The following is a 20,087-nucleotide window of genomic DNA, read 5'->3' as shown; positions in this document are numbered from 1 at the left end:
TTGAATTCTAAATAAATCAGTGACGGTGTCACCAGCAAAGCACCATCACACCTCCACCTCCATGCTTCACGGTGGGAACCACACACGCGGCGATCAGCCGTTCACCTATTCTGTGTCTCAAAGACACAGCGGTTGGAACCAAAAATTTATAATTTGGACTTCTCAGACCAAACGACAGATTTCCACTGGTCTAATGTGTATTGCTCGTGTTTCTTGGCCAAGCAAGTCTCTTGTTCTTATTGCTGTCCTTTAGTAGTGGTTTCTTTGCAGCAATTTGACCATGACGGCTTGATTCATACAGTCTCCTCTGAACGGTTAATGTTGAGATGTGTCTGTTACTTGAACTTTGTGAAGCATTTATTTGGGCTGCAAAGTGAGGTGCAGTTAACTCTAATGAACGTATCCTCTGCAGCAGAGGTAACTCTGGGTCTCCTTTCCTGTGGCGGTCCTCATGAGAGCCAGTTTCATCACAGCGCTTGATGGTTTTTGCGACTGCACTTGAAGAAACTTTCAAAGTTCTTGAAATTTTCCAGATTGAATGACCTTCGCGTCTTAAATTAATGATTGACTGTAATTTCTCTTTGCTTATTTGAGCTGTTCTTTACATAATATGGACTTGGTCTTTTACCAAATAGGGCTATCTTCTGTATACCACCCCAACCTTGTCACAACACAACTGATTGGCTCAAACTCATTAAGAAGGAAAGAAATTCCACAAATGTACTTTTAACAAGGCACAACCTGTTAATTGAAATGCACACCAGGTGACTACCTCATGAAACTGGTTGAGAGAATGCCAAGCGTGTGCAAAGCTGTCATCAAGGCAAAGGGTGGCTACTTTGAAGAATCTCAAAAATAACATATATTTTTAATTGTTTAACACTTTTTTGGTTACTACATGATTCCATATATGTTATTTCATAATTTTGATGTCTTCACTAATATTCTACAATGTAGAAAATAGTAAAAATAAAGAAACACCCTTGAATGAGTAGGTGTGTCCACACTTTTGACTGGGTGTGATACAAATATTTACAGATATTTACAAATAAACCTTAATACTTTTTTTTGACTATGAATGAAACTTCCTCTGATATTTTAACATCAGTATACTGGGTTGTGTAGTCTTCTTCATCTGAGCTGCTGCTGTGGCCTGCCCTGCGGTGGCGAGGGTCAGAACTACAGACTGTCTGGTGTCCTGGCTTTGCTCTGAACATGACCTCATAGTAGCTGATCTCCACGTCATCCTCACTGCTCCCTGTCTCTGCGTCCATGTTTGGCTCGATGGTGTGCTTCGAAGCACACGCTTCCTTAATGTTCTTGTAGTCATCGCACTTATCAGTCTAAATGTAGAAAGAGATTTATACAAAAAGGATCCCTAATAAAGCAGCTCGAATGTTGATATTGTGTAAATATGGAGAATATTAACTCTCTTGGGCAGTCAGATTTTTTTCTCAATTATTCTTAGCAAATATCTTAAGGCTGTGTGAGTTAATTAGTCTTTTCCAAACTATCAAGTGCTAACATCAAGGTCCAGTAAAACACATGAAGTCATTTTCCCATTTTCTTTGCCGTTGTGATATCCCTTCTGCTACTGCTGGACTGCCTGTACAAACGTCCTTCTAAACGTCCTCTTGCTTTTTCCCCCCATCAGTATTTCTCCTACTACACATTTTCTATGATGTAAGATGCACCACCAATAGAATTACATAATTTACAGGATCTCTGTGTACTCTTACCTCAATGTCCTGTATCAGCAACAGTGGTGTTTTGGTTTGTTAGTAGATTTGCAACAAAGTGATTATGACACATCACTTCAAAGTTTCCATTCAAAATGTTCAGTTTAACTTTATATTCAGTTGTTATAGTTACAGAGTAACTATTCAAATAATTCAATTGAATCATAATTTGACTAGTTTCCTTAATAAAAAGCACTCATTATTATATGCAGGCCTATCCTAGCTGCAGTTACAGTGTAAAGCTGAATAATAACATTCTGGTGACCAAAGAAGTTACTGTGTCACTTCATGGCATAAGGGCTAATGTGTGATGTTGCCCATTGTTTTGGTTTACACATTTGTTATTACGGTTTACTGTCCTTTTCCTTCAGCTTTGGCTTGGCATCCTTAGCATAGACGTCACCCTCTCTCGCTTGGTCTTTAGGACCCAAGCTACCCCTGGAAGACAAGTTGTGTCATTGTAGGCGTTTGACTCATATTTGTTGTCACATCAGGTTATTTCCCTATGTACGTTTTGGTAGACTACTAGAGTAATTTTCGCGGTAGTGGATTCAATACATTACTATATTAGTGTAGGATAATAGAAATGTAGGATGTATTTTCGGTCATTTGTTTTCCCACATCATATTCATTCACTGTTAGGAATGACTGAAGAATGCTCTCTGTGGTACTGTAGTACGGTGTCCATTTAGGACACCATCAGCCTCAAAAGGTTAGGCTTGAGCCTGGGGGTGCCCTAAAATAGATACCGTACTGTAGCTGTCAATGTAAAAAAGTATTATTATAACAATTTTTTGGTACTTTTTACCCCTTTTTAGTGATATCCAATTGGTAGTTACAGTCTTGTCTCATCGCTGCAACTCCCGTACTGACTCGGGAGAGGCGAAGGTCGAGAGCCATGCGTCCTCCGAAACACGACCCCGCAAAGCTGCACTGTATCTTGACACACTGCTCGCTTAACCCGGAAGCCAGCGTGACAGAGGAAATACTGTACAGCTGGAGACCGAATTCAGCGTGCATGCTCTCGGCAGCTACAAGGAGTCACTAGAGCGCGATGGGACAAGGACATCCCGGCCGGCCGGCCCTACCCTAACCCGAACGACGCTGGGACAATTGTGCGCCACTTCATGGTCTCCTGGTCACGGCCTGGCTTCAACACAGCCCGGGATGGAACCCAGATCTGCAGTGCCTTAGACCGCTGCACCACTCGGGATGCCAATGTGATGTGTTATAATTTGAAACTATTCTGGTTTCATCTGCCTTCCCCACATTCTCAGAAAAATTGTCAATCTTACATCTCCTGGCCCCCGAATTGCAGCGAGGCATAGTTGACTTCATGTTCCTGCGTGTGTCCTGTGTGTCCATCTTTGTTTCCGATTGGATGGCTAGGTGAAAGACCCTGAATAAATTAGACGGATTGCATTTAAATAATGTAAAGTATTGAAATAGTTCATTCATCCCTTCATTCATGACTGTACAATGTATATGCTATGCTCAGTCATTCATGACTTACTGAGTACTGAATACTGAATGATTGTAAATAGTCATTGATTGAGTAAACTGTAGAGCTACAGTATATACAGCATAGAAATGCCTCATTCTTCCATATTTAACCCCTTCAACAACATTGTTCGATTTCTCTCACCTGCTTTCCACCTGGTACCTTCAGAACACTGTACGCAGTGTACATGTCAGAGGTCGACCTTTAAAGAAATAACAAACAAATTGAATCACTCTGCCAAGGCTGACAGGACTCTATCTTCCGTTAGATGTTCAAACTGAGACAGAAAGTAGTGGTGATCCACAGTAACTAGTATAATGGAATCTCATTGTGAGTGAGGGAGGCCTGCTAAATGAACTCATTGAGACTTGCGTATGTCTGCCCATCCAGACGTGTGTGTCTGTGTGTGTGTGTGTGTGTGTGTGTGTGTGTGTGTGTGTGTGTGTGTGTGTGTGTGTGTGTGTGTGTGTGTGTGTGTGTGCGTGCAAACGTGGGTGCTCATGTGTGTTTGTCTACAGTGTGTTCTTGTCTGTGTGACACCATGCCTGATGCTCTCATGTGTTGTCTGGACACGACGTCTTGCTGGGATGGGGATGCTGCGGTTGGGGTAGGGGCTCTGGGTGGTACGGGCCGTCTGGTCACAGCTGATCTCTGCTGCTCCCCGGGGGGTCTGATGCTGCTGCACCCCCTTCACCAGGTTCTCACTTGTGCCATTACGCCTGCCCTGACAATGACACACACACACACACACACACACACACACACACACACACACACACACACACACACACACACACACACACACACACACACACACACACACACACACACACACACACACACACACACACACAATGTACAATTAACTAGGGGTTTTCACAAAATGAACTACAGAATATATAGAAGAGAATAATGCATTATTTGTGAAATGCAACAGTACCAGAAAACCAAAGTGAACACAACATGGCATTTTATTTGATGTCCCCTGCTAGATCGATTTGTTTCTCTTGTGTCTGAAAAAACGCTAAACAAAAAGTGGATATTTCACACAAACAGTGGTGTTGTGGTGAGTTTCCAGTCATTGCTAACTGTAGTCAACACATATGGTTAAGAAATATATGTATTTTATAAATAAGAGGAGTGAAGTGAGTGAGTGTTGACGGAGGACTCACCTGTAGACCAAAAAGATGAGTAAAAAAAACAAGCGGAACACAGCAGAAAAGAAGGACGAGAGAGAGGACATGGAAGACACTTCCTCTGGTGAGAGAAGAGAGGGAGGAGAAACGATAAAGAGAAGTGTGTCAATATTGGACCGTTCAGACATTTTGGCTACAGTCTGGCATTTTGTGTAGAACTGTGACTTTAAATGCCAATGCCACCAATATGTTGTTACATACTGTCTTACTGTATGCATACAATCAATGTCACATCTTGAAGGATGGTTTTTAAGACCTGTATCATCATTGATTCACACATTTAGGTAGCATATCTGGGGAGAATGAGATATGCAACACTCTTAGAAAAACATGAATATAGAGGCTGCCATGTATAAAAAGTCATCATGAATAAGCTATCCAAAATATCTTATATAATATCTATTCATCTTAATTTTTCTTAGTCCAAGATGGCTTAGCAGTCAGACATCTGTTTTTGTCTTGTCCCATCCCGTCCAGTGTATATATCGTTTTCTTCGTTTATGTCACGTTCCTGACCTATTTCTGTTAGTTTGTTATATGTGTTAGTTGGTCAGGACGTGAGTTTGGGTGGGCATTCTATGTTTTCTGTTTCTATGTTGGTTTATGGGTTGCCTGGTATGGCTCTTAATTAGAGGCAGGTGTTTGGCGTTCCTCTAATTAAGAGTCATATTTAGGTAGGTGTTTTCACAGTGTTCGTTGTGGGTGGTTGTCTCCTGTGTTTGTGTATGTCGTTGCGCCACACGGGACTGTTTTCGGTTTGTTTGTTCATCGTTCATTTTGTGTAGCCTATTTTCTCTATTCGTGCGTTCTTCATGTTTTATGTAAGTTCGTCGTCTAGGTCTGTCTACACCGTTTATTTGTTTTGTTAGTGTATTAGTCGAGTTCGTGTTTTTTTTTCTTTAATAAATAATGTCTACAAACTCCGCTGCATTTTGGTTCAATCCCTGCTCCTCCTCTTCTGATGAAGAGGAGGAGGAAAGCCGTTACAGTTTACTTCGTATATATTTCGCACCAAAGAGGTACGGATCTGCTATTTTTATACTTTAGAACCGGAACCCCCACCAGCAGCTTGCCAGCTAACTAGCTACTAGTCAGTTAGCCACTGCTAGCGGTTATCACCGTTAACTCGGACATCAGCCAGCCTCAGCCCGGTCAATTCCTGCCAGTATGCACAGCGCGATATCAACCCAGAGCATATCGGACTGCTTTTTCTCAATCAATCTCCGGATTCCTACTGCAAGCTCTGAACCTTTACACCGGATCCTCACAGCTAGCTAGCTGCTATCCGAGAGGCTACTCCTGGCTAACGTCTCTGTCCCGAAGCAAGCATCAGAAAGCCTGGAGCTAGACCAGTCCATGACTGGTCTACCGCCGTAACCGTCCGAGGTGATTTCAACAGGCTCTTCCATTGCGACGTCCCCGGATGCCAATCTGCTATAACCGGCCCGCCAGCTGTCTGAATCACCATGTCTCCAGCTCGCCTAGCGCAGCAGCACTATTGAATTGGCTCCCTGACTTGTCTATTGCTAGTCACTGGACCCGATGATCACTCGGCTACACATGCTTCTCCCTAATGTCAATATGCCTTGTCTATTGCTATTTTGGTTGGTGATTATTGTCTTATTTCACTGTAGAGCCTCCAGCCCTGCCCAATATGCCTTAACTAGCCCTTTTGTTCCACCCCCCACACATGCGGTGACCTCACCTGGCTTAACTGGTGCCTCTAGAGACAAAACCTCTCTCATTGTCACTCAATGCCTAGGTTTACCTCCACTGTACTCACATCCTACCATACCCTTGTCTGTACATTATGCCTTGAATCTATTCTTCCACGCCCAGAAATCTGCTCCTTTTACTCTCCGTTCTGAACGCACTAGACGGCCAGTTCTTATAGCCTTTAGCCGTACATTTATCCTACTCCTCCTCTGTTCCTCTGGTGATGTAGAGGTTAAACCAGGCCCTGCAGCCCCCTACACCACTCCCATTCCCCAGGCGCTCACATTTGTTGACTTTTGTAACTGTAAAAGCCTTGGTTTCATGCATGTTAACATTGGAAGCCTCCTCCCTAAATTTGTTTTATTCACTGCTTTAGCACACTCCGCCAACCCGGATGTCCTAGCCGTGTCTGAATCCTGGCTTAGGAAGGCCACCAAAAATGCAGAAATTTCCATCCCTAACTATAACATTTTCCGACAAGATAGAACTGCCAAAGGGGGCGGAGTTGCAATCTACTGCAGCGATAGCCTGCAGAGTTCTGTCATGCTATCCAGTTCTGTGCCCAAACAATTCGAGCTTCTACTAAAAATCCACCTTTCCAGAAACAAGTCTCTCACCGTTGTCGCTTGTTATAGACCCCCTTCAGCCCCCAGCTGTGCCTTGGACACCATATGAGAATTGATTGCCCCCCATCTATCTTCAGAGTTCGTACTGTTAGGTGACCTAAGTTGGGAAATGCTTACACCCCTGCCGTCCTACTATCAAAGCTAGATGCCCTCAATCTCACACAAATTATCAAGGAACCTACCAGGTACAACCCCAAATCCGTAACCATGGGCACCCTCTTAGATATCATCCTGACCAACTTGCCCTCCAAATACACCTCTTCTGTCTTCAACCAGGATCTCAGTGATCACTGCCTCATTGCCTGCGTGCATAATGGGTCAGCGGTCAATCGACCATCCCTCATCACTGTCAAGCGCTCCCTAAAACACTTCAGCGAGCAGGCCTTTCTAATCGACCTGGCCTGGGTATCCTGGAAGGATATTGACCTCATCCCGTCAGTAGAGGATGCCTGGTTGCTCTTTAAAAGTGCTTTCCTCACCATCTTAAGTAAGCATGCCCCATTAAAACATGTGGAACTAAGAACAGATATGTCCCTTGGTTCACTTCAGACTTGACTGCCCTTGACCAGCACCAAAACATCTTTGGCGTTCCGCATTAGCTTCAAATAGCCCCCGTGATATGCAACTTTTCAGGGAAGTCAGGAACCAATATACTCAGTCCGTTACGAAAGCTAAGGATAGCTTATTCAAACAGAAATTTGCATCCTGTAGCACCAATACAAAAAGTTTTGGGACAACGTAAAGTCCATGGAGAATAAGAGCTCCTTCTCCCAGCTGCACACTGTCACCACCGATAAATCTACGATAATTGATCATTTCAATAAGCATTTTTCTATGGCTGGCCATGCTTTCCACCTGGCTACCCCTACCCTGGCCAACAGCTCAGCACCCCCTGCAGCAACTTGCCCAAGCCCCTCCCCCCGCTTCTCCTTCACCCAAATCCAGAGAGCTGGTGTTCTGAAAGAGCTGCAAAATCTGGATCCCTACAAATCAGCTGGGCTAGACAATCTGGACCCTCTCTTTCTAAAATTATCTGTCGAAATTGTTGCAACCCCTATTAATAGCCTGTTCAACCTCTCTTCCGTATCATCTGAGATCCCCAAAGATTGTAAAGCTGCCGCGGTCATCCCCCACTTCAAAGGGGGAAACACTCTAGACCCAAACTGTTACAGACCTATATCCATCCTGCCCTGCCTTTCTAAAATCTTCAAAAGCCAAGTTAACAAACAGATCACTGATCATTTTGAATCCCACCGTACCTTCTCCACTATGCAATCTGGTTTCCGAGCTGGTCAAATCAAAATCAAATCAAATTTATTTGTCACATACACATGGTTAGCAGATGTTAATGCAAGTGTAGCGAAATGCTTGTGCTTCTAGTTCCGACCATACAGTATTATCTAACAAGTAATATAACTTAACACTTCCACAACAACTACCTTATACACACAAGTGTAAAGGAATGAATACGAATATGTACATAAAAATATATAAATGAGTGATGGCCGAACGGCATAGGCAAGATGCAGTAGATTGTAAGAGTACAGTATATACATATGAGATGAGTAATGAAGGGTATGAAAACATTATATGAAGTGGCATTGTTTAAAGTGGCTAGTGATACATTACATCAAGATGGCAAGATGCAGTAGATGGTATAGCGTACAGTATATACATATGAGATGAGTAATGTAGGGTATGAGAACATTGTATAAAGTGGCATTGTTTAAAGTGGCTAGTGATACATTTAATTACATCAAGATGGCAAGATGCAGTAGATGGTATAGCGTACAGTATATACATATGGGATGAGTAATGTAGGGTATGTAAACATTATATAAAGTGGCTAGTGATAAATTGATTACATCAATTTTTCCATTATTAAAGGGGTTGGAGTTGAGCAGCAGCCAACATACAGCAGCCAACAGCAGTTAGTGATGGCTGTTTAACAGTCTGATGTCCTTGAGATAGAAGATGTTTTTCAATCTCTCGGTCCCAGCTTTGATGCACCTGTACTGACCATGCCTTCTGGGTGATAGTGGTGTGAACAGGCAGTGGCTTGGGTGGTTGTTGTCCTTGATGATCTTTTTGGCCTTCCTGTGACATCGGGTGCTGTAGGTGTCATGGAGGGCAGGTAGTTTTCCCTGGTGATGCGTTCAGACCACACCACTCTCTGGAGAGCCTTGCGGTTGAGGGCGGTGCAGTTTCCGTACCAGGCTGTGATACAGGCCGACAGGATGCTCTCGATTGTGCATCTGTAAAAGTTTGTCAGGCTTTTAGATGACAAGCCAAATTTCTTCAGCCTCCTGAGGTTGAAGAGTCGCTGCTGCGCCTTCTTCACAACACTGTCTGTGTGGGTGAACCATTTCAGTTTGTCTGTGATGTGTACGCCCAGGAACTTAAAACTTTCCACCTTCTCCACTGCTGTCCCTTCGATGTGGTTCGGGGGGGTGCTCCCTCTGCTGTTTCCTGAAGGCCACAATCATCTCCTTTGTTTTGTTGACGTTGAGTGAGAGGTTGTTTTCCTGACACCATACTCCGAATGCCCTCACCTCCTCCCTGTAGGCTGTCTCGTCATTGTTGGTGATCAGGCCCACTACTGTTGTGTCGTCTGAAAACTTGATGATTGAGCTGGAGGCGTACATGGCCACACAGTCGTGGGTGAACAGGGAGTACAGTAGAGGGCTGAGCACACACCCTTGTGGGGCCCCAGTGTTGAGGGTCAGCAAAGGGGAGATGTTGTTTCCTACCTTCACCACCTGGGGGCGGCCCGTCAGAAAGTCCAGGACCCAGTTGCACAGGGCGGGGTTGAGACCCAGGGCCTCCAGCTTAATGATGAGCTTGGAGGGTACTATGGTGTTGAATGCTGAGCTGTAGTCAATGAACAGCATTCTTATATAGGTGTTATTTTTGTCCAGATGGTATAGGGCAGTGTGCAGTGTGATGGCGATTGCATCATCTGTGGACCTGTTGGGGCGTTATGCAAACTGAAGTGGGTCTAAAATGGCGGGTAAGGTGGCCTTAACTAGTCTGTCAAAGCACTTCATGATGACAGAAGTGAGTGCTACGCGGCGGTAGTCATTTAGTTCAGTTACCTTTGCCTTCTTAGGTACAGGAACAATGGTAGCCATATTGAAGCATGTGGGGACAACAGACTGGGATAGGGAGCAATTGAATATGTCCGTAAACACACCAGGCAGCTGGTCTGCGCATGCTCTGAGGACGTGACTAGGGATGCCGTCTGGGCCAGCAGCCTTGCGAGGGAACAGATACAGAAACAATAACGCCTGTGGACGGAACCAAAGGGAGTGACATAAATAGGACAGGTAATCAAGGAGGTGATGGAGTCCAGGTGAGTGTCAACAAGCGCTGGTGCGCGTGACGATGGTGACAGGTGTGTGTAATAATCAGCAGTCTGGTGACCTAGAGGCCAGAGAGGGAGAATACGTGACAGGTTACTACATGATTCCAGAAGTGTTTTTTCATAGTTTTGATGTCTTCACTATTATTCTACAATGTAGAAAACAATAAAAAGAAAGAAAGAAAACCCCTTGAATGAGTAGGTGTGTCCAAACTTTTGACTGGTACTGTATATTAATTTCTACAGCACAGCATATATTATTGAGTAGTTCCTGATATTGATATTGGATGGATGGATGGATGGAAGAATTTGACATTCAGTATACATTTGAATTTATAATTGTTCCTCTGGCCTGTACAGTGTTTGAACATGCTAAAATGGGAAAAGACGTACAGAAAACCTTATGTGATATCCTGATGATGACCTTCCACTGCCAACATCATTGCTCGCCTCGCAGTAGTAATGACCTCTGTCCTCTGGCTGTACACTGCTGAGGGTATACTCCTTTAAAGTATTGGTTATTTTGTCCATGTCTTTGAACCAAGACCATGAATGCACTTCAGGCTTGCTTTTCTGCACTATGCAAGTTAATTTGATTTGATCTCCTTCTTTGATCCTTCTTTTATTGTAGACAGATCCTTATTGGTTTCAATGTGCACTCCTACAGGAGCATCTGAGAGAGAGAGTATTCCAATTGAATAAAAACTGTGTAGGCTGCCTTCATTGTCTATGTATTAAAAAGTCAATTCCACAACGTATATAAGCATGGATGTGAGACAGAGACTGCCTAAAACATTATTTCAATTAATTATTTCCCTGTGATACAAAATGTATGTCTGGACTACACAAATAGGGAATATCTCAGAATTAACATTGATTGTAACATTATTTGAGTCGTGGATCCCATGTTGGTTTACAGCTTTGCAGTAGTAATTCCCGCCCTGTGTAGGTGTGATAGATGGAATCAACAATTCTGTTCCACTGAGTTCAGTCTTTTGACTGTCTTTAAACCAGGAGTGGGTAGCATTGGGGTGCCCTCTGCTGGGACAAGTAAGGGTTGACAGACCGTCCTTTACATTTGACAAATTTACAACAGCCTTCGTCTCCTTAGGGGAATCTTTCAAAGAGAAGACAAAAAAGTCATCATAGAAATTGCTCAATTCTGAAAACAAGAAGCACAAAACATCATATCAAATTAGTATTGTAATTTCTTTGTTATAAAAAATGGTTGAAACAAAAATAATGCCAATGGACATGATAAAGCCAATCACGCGCTTTATTCAATCTGTATCGCTGAAGCGTTTCAGTTTGTGCAATATAAATGTAAAGGTAATTCCGATTGAGCCGACATATGCAGCGTTTACAGTGAATACACGGGAACATTGTCTTTACATTTCAATCACGCGGAACTTCCGCGATACGATAAACACAGTTTGAACTAGAAAGTCAGTAATGAACTCACATTCAACCTTCAGCTTGTTGCTCTTGCTCACACACTGGTCTTTGATCTCCTGTGGTTGACAGGACAGCACCCTCCCATCATCCTGCCAGCTAGCATTAAAGCTGACCATACTGCTTTTACGGTTATCCTCGTAGGTGGAAAGGCATTACGGTCTGACCAATCCCTGTGAACTCTGGGTGTGATCCACATGCCCATGACGTGAAGCATCGAATGGTCACAGTCTCAGACTCTTTAACTGTTGATGGGTTCAACTTCTCAACTCTAACCTGGCACGGATCATCTGCAGTGGCAAGACATCAGACAGAGACAGAACATTATATTGTACATTACAAAATGTAAGAGGGTATAGATCTTGAATGCACCATTGTGCCTCTGTCAGTCCAAGGTACATTTTCTAAGACCATGGGTGTGTTCAAGACCTCTACCCTATTACAAAAAGCATCATGTACACTAATATATATTGTAACAGGTGCATATAGGTACAGACAACACTGTCAATCGAATAGCTGTGATTATTTGGATTATTATTGGAAATTGATATCCAGATGTATCTGTAAGGTGAACTTGCCTTCAACTGTAAGATTCAGACCGGCTTCAGTCATCCATTTTCCAACCTTTCCTATATATCTGCATTTGTAGATCTCACTGTCGGTCTTTTCCAGGTTGTTGATGAGTAGGATGCAGTCGCTTTGTGTGGCCCATCCAAAATTCACAGAACCAATGTACTTTATTCTGTCTGCAAATTCAGGGGCAGGGGTGTGGGCCTTTGTGTTACTGTTTACAATTGTGGCAGTGAAATCATGCATGGTGTCATTCCACTTTGCATTTTTCATCCAAAACCATGGATCTTGTTCATTTTTCATAAACCTGGTAGTGCATTTGATTATAATGCAGGATCACTCCTTTGCGGTCAAGTGCTCTCCAGTTATGTTGAAGGGTATTTGAAGTTTGCATACAGTGACTGTATACAAAATCATACAGTCACTTTTTCACTAAATTTAATTAGTGTTCCATCGAGAAAAACATGTTTCACATGTTCATAGAAAGTCATTGCTTTTCACAATGCAATACTCACATCACTTTTGATATGATTGTCTTCTCATTTGTTCGAATACATTTCACGATTACTTCATCCGACTGCTCTTAATTTATAATCACTTAATAGTTTGGTAAACCTATAGATTTTAAATTGGTTGGTCTAGTAATGTATGAACATATAAAGTATGATACTTTAATGTACTATTATGATGATGACTATTCTGATTATATTCACAGTAAGTAAAAAAAAGATCAGATATTGACAAGATCAGAGATGTATGAAACAAATGTATCCCCTAAACAGTTAGCATGTTTATGTATATGATATATGTAGTACCAGTCAAAAGTTTGGACACACCTACTCATTGCAGGTTGTTCTTTATTTGTACTATTTTCTACATTGTTGAAAAACAGTGAAGACATCAAAATGAAATGACACACATGGAATCATGTAGTGACCCAAAAAGTGTTAAACAAATCAAAATAGATTTTATATTTGAGATTCTTCAAAGCCACCCTTTGCCTTGATGACAGCTTTGCACACTCTTGGAATCCTCTCAACCATCTTTGTGAGGTAGTCACCTGGAATGCATTTCAATTAACAGATGTGCCTTGATAAAAGTTAATTTGTGTCATTTCTTTCCTTCTTAATGCGTTTGAGCCAATCAGTTGTGTTGTGACAAAGTTAGGGTGGTATACAAAAGATGGATCTATTTGGTAAAATATCAAGTCCATATTATGGCGAGAACAGCTCAAATAAGCAAAGAGAAACAGCATCATTACTTTAAGACAAAAAGGTCAGTCAATCTGGAAAACTTCAAGAATTTTGAATGTTTCTTAAAGAGCAGTCGCAAAAACCATCAAGCGCTATGATGAAACTGGCTCTCATGAGGACCGTCACAGTGTTAGACACTTTTTGGTTACTACATGATTCCATATGTGTTATTTCATAATTTTGATGTCCTCATTATTATTCTACAATGGAGAAAATAGTAAAAAGAAAGCCCTTAAGTGAGTAGTTGTGTCCAAACTTTGGGTGCTGTACAGTTGAAGTCGGAAGTTTACATACACTTATGAGTGAGCTTGTGACCTGCATTTTTCCAACAATTGTTTAGACAGATTATTTGATTGATAATTCACTGTATCACAATTCCAGTGGATCAGATGTTTACATACACTAAGTTGACTGTGCTGGGAAAATTCGAGAAAATGATATCCTGGCTTTAGAAGCTTCTGATAGGCTAAATGACATCATTTGAGTCAATTGGAGGTGTACCTGTGGATGTATTTCAAGGCCTACCTTCAAACTCAGTGCCACTTTGCTTGACATCCTGGGAAAAGAAAAAGAAAGAGGGCCAAGACCTCAGCAAAACAATTGTAGACCTCCAAAAGTCTAGTTCATCATTGGAAGCAATTTCCAAACGCCTGAAGGCACCACATTCATCTGTACAAATAATAGTACGTAAGTATAAACATCATGGGACCACGCAGCTGTCATACCGCTCAGGAAGGAGACGCGTTCTGTCACCTGAAGATGAACGTACTTTGATGCGAAAAGTGCAAATCAATCCCAGAACCTTGTGAAGATGCTGGAGGAAACAGGTACAAAGGTATCTATATCCACAGTAAAACGAGTCCTATATCGACATAACCTGAAAGGCTGCTCAGCAAGGAAGAAGCCACTGCTCCAAAAACGCCATATAAAAGCCAGACCATGGTTTGCAACTGCACATGGGGACAAAGATCGTACATTTGGGATAAATTTCCTCTGATCTGATGAAACAAAAATAGAACTGTTTGGCCATAATGACCATCGTTATGTTTGGAGGAAAAAGGGGGAGGCTTGCAAGCCGAATAACGCCATCCCAACCAGGAAGCATGGGGCTTGCAGCATCATGTTGTGGGGGTGCTTTGCTGCAGGAGGGACTCGTGCACTTCACAAAAATAGGCATCATGAGGTAGGAAAATTATGTGGATATATTGAAGCAACATCTCAAGACATCAGTCAGGAAGTTAAAGCTTGGTTGCAAATGGGTTTTCCAAATGGACAATGACCCCAAGCATACTTCCAAAGTTGTGGCAAAATGGCTTAAGGACAACAAAGTCAAGGTATTGGAGTGGCCATCACAAAGCCCTGACATCAATCCTATCGAACATTTGTGGGCAGAACCAAAAAAGCGTGTGCGAGCAAGGAGGCCTACAAACCTGACTCAGATACACCAGCTCTGTCAGGAGGAATGGGCCAAAATTCACCCACTTATTGTGGGAAGCTTGTGTTAGGCTACCCGAAACATTTGACCCAAGTTAAACAATTTAAAGGCAATGCTACCAAATACTAATTGAGTATATGTAAACGTCTGACCGACTGAGAATGTGATAAAAAAAGAATTTAAGCTGAAATAAATCATTCTCTCTACTATTATTCTGACATTTCACATTCTTAAAATAAAGTGGTGATCCTAACTGACCTGAGAGGGAATTTTTACTCGGATTAAATATCAGGAATTGTGAAAAACTGAGTTTAAGTGTATTTGGCTAAGGTGTATGTAAACTTCCGACTTCAACTGTATTTATATATTTACCCAAAAAATAAAAAAATTAAAAAATTCGTCTCTAGTCAGAACGGTTCTATCCCAGAATGTGGACACCGTAGATACGGCTTGGGAAATGTACCTCAATCCAAGGATGGCGCTGTACTCCTGATTATCCCATTATCCTAACTGACAAATCAAGAAGATTGAAATACTGCAAGTTCTTTATGAAACTGCCTTTTTCGTCAACATGCTAGGCTAGCTAATGTCATAGCAGCCCATTGGATTCCATGAAAACTCTTTCTCCAACTTATTAATAAACCACCTGCATAAACATGTGAACACAATAACTAAGCTCAATCACCAGAAATAAAAACACAGAACTGTTGTAAATAGTAATAATGTACCTTTAACTTCAATATCCATGCTTTCAGGAAACACAAATGGAAGACTGTTGTCTTATTCAAGGTTCAGGTAATATTGGGATAGGTAGGAACGGTGATAAGGGATGTTCAGGATATGAAATGTTTTGTACAATCAGTGTACAGTATAATACAGTTTATACAACTGGTGGGTCTAATCCTGAATGCTGATTGGTTAAAACTGCATTCCAGCCGGTGTTTATTCCACAAATTACCACCCTAAATCGATGACATTAAAATGCCTATTTACTCTGTTCCATCTGACTGCGCAATCCACTGTCTCATCAGCCCAGCCAGGCACTTTATGAACTTGATGTCCACTATAAAAGCATCTAGAAATTATCTCACTTTTTTTGGGACTAACATTTAGTTTTCAACAGCAGAGATTTGTATAAACCTTGCTGTCTGTCTCTCTGACATTTGCAACATTGTTTCAATATTCAAATTCGATCTCCAGCTGTCCCATAGTAATGAACGTGTAAGGGTCAGGAGTCGGGACGAGACAGACAGGCAGCTTTTCTCAGCCAGTTGAAATCATTAATCAGATGGCATCATTTTTATGGATATATACAAAGAAAAGGTCAAACGAAACAAAATGCAGCTAGTTTGCAGTCTTTCCAGCTTCAGGTTGAAGTGATTGTGTTAGCTGCGTTGTTGGTTAGCTCCTCTGAACAATAGTGTCCTGACAAGAGTGTACATGTTCTATGCCAGGCAAAATCGCGCCTCATTAGCTCATTGTTATGGATGTAACCAAATAAATGTCACTAGAAAACAGCTTTAAAAAATGCAGCTACTGTTGTTATTCTGTCTGCACTATTTGACGTGACTAAGTTAGCCGTAGATGGCTAGCTAGCAAGCAAGGGATAAGAACTTTGCCAGCCAGTATGGATGGCAATGGAACATTTAGAACGAACGACTGGGTCGCATCCATAGATACAGAACTGTTTCAATATGCTTTGTGTTGTGGTCACAGCAGACAAATATATTTAGTTAAGCAAACTTTATTAGGCTATTGCTACAAGAACAAAAAGACTTAATGACTGGCTCGCGTCTCTAGCAACCGAACCGATAGAATGAACGACCAGCCTGCTTGGGTAGCAACCCTAGATATGTGTCGGGACTATATCTTGTGGAAGGATGAAATACTATTAATAAAATCATCAAAATAACGTTTTTAATGAAAATATGTCAATCATTATTTGAATATGTTGGTAACACGTTGTATACGAGTGATAATGCCCTCGAAGCCAGTGTTTGGAAGATATTTTGCCACGGTTTTGCCGGCCCGAGACGAACCTGTTCCAATATATCCTCCAAACACCGGCTTCTTGGGCATTATCACATAAATAGCAATAATGAAATACTACAGTAGTTAATGATAAGTTAAAATAAGCAAAAACATTTTTGATAAACATGTTGTTATTGTTCAACTCTTACCTTGAAATTCAACAAATAATACAATCTCCTCTCTTCATGTTACAGCTGGGGGCAAGAGAAACATTCAATTTGAAACGGTCACTACCATAATTAATATATCTGATTGTGGGTGCCAGTTTGTATAGCTCTATAGCTGTCTGGCAGGAAAGTAAAAATAAAAGCATGATTTAAAAAGTGGATTTCAAGTAGACATTGAAGCAACGGGAATCAGTAGGGAATGTTGTTTTCACAAAGAGTCATCAAAAGTCTATGAATAACCTTTAATGATATTAATAAAAATAATAGTAATAATACATTTATAAGCATATAGTATTTCTGTGTTGATAGTAAAAAAAAACAATCAATTTTGAGATCGGAATGCTCGGTTAGTGTTTTTATTGACTCTGAACAGCCCTTTTGACATATGAAAAATATACATATTTTCAACATAGATATACATGTACAGGTTATTGCCAAAATAATGGAAACACTTGAGTTATTGAGGAATACAAAGTATATTGAACGCAGGTGCTTCCACACAGGTGTTGTTCCTGAGTTATTGAAACAATTGATATCCCATCATGCTTAGGGTCATGTATTAAAATGCTGGGCAGGCCATTACTTTGGCTATTATTTTGTCTACCATGGCCATGCCACCATAGGATGCCAATGCCCCCATCCACAGGGCACGAGTGGTCACTGAATGATTTTATGAGCATTAACACTATGTAAAGCTATATGCCATGGCCAATTCAGTCACCAGATCTCAAGCCAATTGAACACTTATAAGAGATTCTGGAGCGGCGCCTGAGACACCATCAACAAAACACAAAAGTATGGAATTTCTTATGGAAGGATGGTGTCGCATCCCCCCAATAGAATTCCAGACCCTTGTAGAATCCACACGAAAGTGCATTGAAGCTGTTCTTGCTCGTGGTTGGCCCAATGACCTATTAAGACACACTATGCTGGTGTTTCCTTTACTTTGGCAGCTACCTGTATATTTCAATGGAAGCTGTAGTACTTCAATACTTCAATCTGGCCACAAGAGAGAGCTCAAACACAGCTGGTAGAGAGACACCAACCATTAAATCCTGATTTGAGACTAATAAAAAACATCATAGGTTTGTCTGTCAGTATATCATCAGTATATCATGGTTGGCACTGACTCTAAGATGTCCAATGGTTGCTCCAGCTTGCACATCCACGTCTTTATATTCCCATGGCCTTGTCCCTCCTCCATCCTCTAAACATCTCTTGTTCCACACAGAACCTGTAACAGTCTGCCACTCAGTCCCATGCCATCAAAGCTCCTAAGAAACTATCCAGAATCAAATGTCAGTTCCTTCAGGAAGAGCTTTCCTGAACATTATGTTCGGCTCATCACTCCTCACCTCCACCTCAACCACTCAGATGAGGTAAAGTTCAGGCATCAAAATGGCTGCCTAACTGGGTCCTACACTCATTGGAGGGTGGAGGTTGAAGATTGCAGTTTTCCCCACATAATGTGAACTGCTGAAACTGTAGCCAGGTTAGCCAAGTCAGCCAGGTGAATGGAGGTTCAGCCCAAGGGGTAGGTCAGACAGACACAGGAAAGGGGGCAGGTGTAAAGTCGAGGTCAGTAGCGGCTGTGCTCGTCTGTTGCTGTGACAATGACGTCCATCCAGATCCTCATGGCCTCGGCACTGGGCGCCACCAGGAAGAAGAGGCGCTCGTACGTCTTCACACAGAACGTAAGGCTGGGCCGCGGAGACTGAGAGAGAGAGAGAGAGAGAGAGAGAGAGAGAGAGAGAGAGAGAGAGAGAGAGAGAGAGAGAGAGAGAGAGAGAGAGAGAGAGAGGCAGAGAGAGAGAGTGAGGTGAGAGAGCAATAATTCTTGGGATTTGGTTCAAGCATTGTATGCTTGAATGGATAATCTCTTTAACAGTTGTGGTGATATCATGGGCACATTGTTCCCTCTCTATGGTGATAAAATACTGTATATGAGGACTCACTGAAGTGGCTGTGCGCAGATGGTCATAGTAGACTTCCTCTATAGCCTGGAAGTAGATCACCCCCTTTAGCTTCCTCTCATCACAGTCTGAAGGTAAACAATAGTCAATTAGAGAGAGAACGAGAGAAAGAAAGAGAGAGACAGACACAAATCACATAGGCATTTAGTAGGGCTGTGGGGGTCATTACATTTTGTCAGCCAGTTATTGTCATGCAAAAGTCTCATGGTGATTGACCGGCAATTAACATAAACACGTTTAGTATCTCCAGGCCTCCACGCATATAACCTGAATACAAGCCGCTGATGCACACCTTGCAACCTTGCATCTACATTTTTTATATCTACATCTTAAGTATAATATATCAATTGAATATACACCATCACAATACATGCATTATTTATTTTAGGCAGGTCTAAAGAAACATTATGATATGAAGAACATGTATTTCGGAGGAACAGAATATGATTTGACCTACTGTATGTTATCTGGCTATGCTCAATGCCATAGGTCAGGGATACTCAACTCTTACCCTACGAGGTCTAGAGCCTGTTGCCTTTCTGTTTTACCTGATCATTAATTGCACACACCTGGTGTCCCAGGTCTAGATCAGTCCCTAATTAGTCCCTGAGCGTAAAAGTGATCATTTGAAACAGGCCCTATATTATCCTAGATTCAGAGTTATTTCACAACTTTAGTTGTGAATGATACAAACCTTAGAATCTCTTAGAAATCAAAACATATATGGGCTGCATGCCAGAGGCGCAACTTTAACTGGGGAAGGGGGAGGGGGACATGGTCCACCCCCAGTTTTGGAATGTGATACAAAACTAGGCTACGGTGTGCTTTAGGACCATGCGGATGTCTCCGAGCAGTAGGCTGTTAGGAGTGTTTATCTGATGTAACTTTTTGGGAATAATTATGTCCCTCCCACTTCTAAAACCAAAGTCCCGCCCCCCTGCATGATGCCACTATAGGCTATTCATGATTTGAGAAAGTATTAAAAAAAAAGCTTGCGTTTCTGTTACTTGCCTCAGGCTGCACAGCTGTTCTCTCATCAAGTGATTATATTTGCACCCATCAAACTA

General features: G+C 41.9%; 1 protein-coding gene and 1 pseudogene across 1 annotated transcript in view; both read right to left on the bottom strand.

Moving 5' to 3' along the window:
• Positions 1-1,055: 1,055 nt before the first annotated feature.
• LOC129858576 (B-cell receptor CD22-like) lies at positions 1,056-12,578 on the bottom strand (annotated as a pseudogene).
• Positions 12,579-17,389: 4,811 nt separating this feature from the next.
• The window catches only part of LOC129857415 (pleckstrin homology-like domain family B member 3), a 30,458-nt gene continuing 27,760 nt past the window's right edge, over positions 17,390-20,087 (bottom strand). Inside the window, exons 14-15 of the mRNA XM_055925638.1 lie at positions 19,003-19,088; positions 17,390-18,761 (exon numbers count right to left, since the gene is read on the bottom strand). Of these exons, the coding sequence (XP_055781613.1) occupies positions 18,627-18,761; positions 19,003-19,088 (221 nt within the window). The 3' untranslated portion in view covers positions 17,390-18,626. The remainder of the gene's footprint in view (positions 18,762-19,002; positions 19,089-20,087) is intronic.

Source organism: Salvelinus fontinalis, chromosome 6, assembly GCF_029448725.1.
Source record: "Salvelinus fontinalis isolate EN_2023a chromosome 6, ASM2944872v1, whole genome shotgun sequence".
NCBI classification, from domain to species: domain Eukaryota; kingdom Metazoa; phylum Chordata; class Actinopteri; order Salmoniformes; family Salmonidae; genus Salvelinus; species Salvelinus fontinalis.
This window is presented reverse-complemented; position numbering and strand designations above follow the sequence as displayed.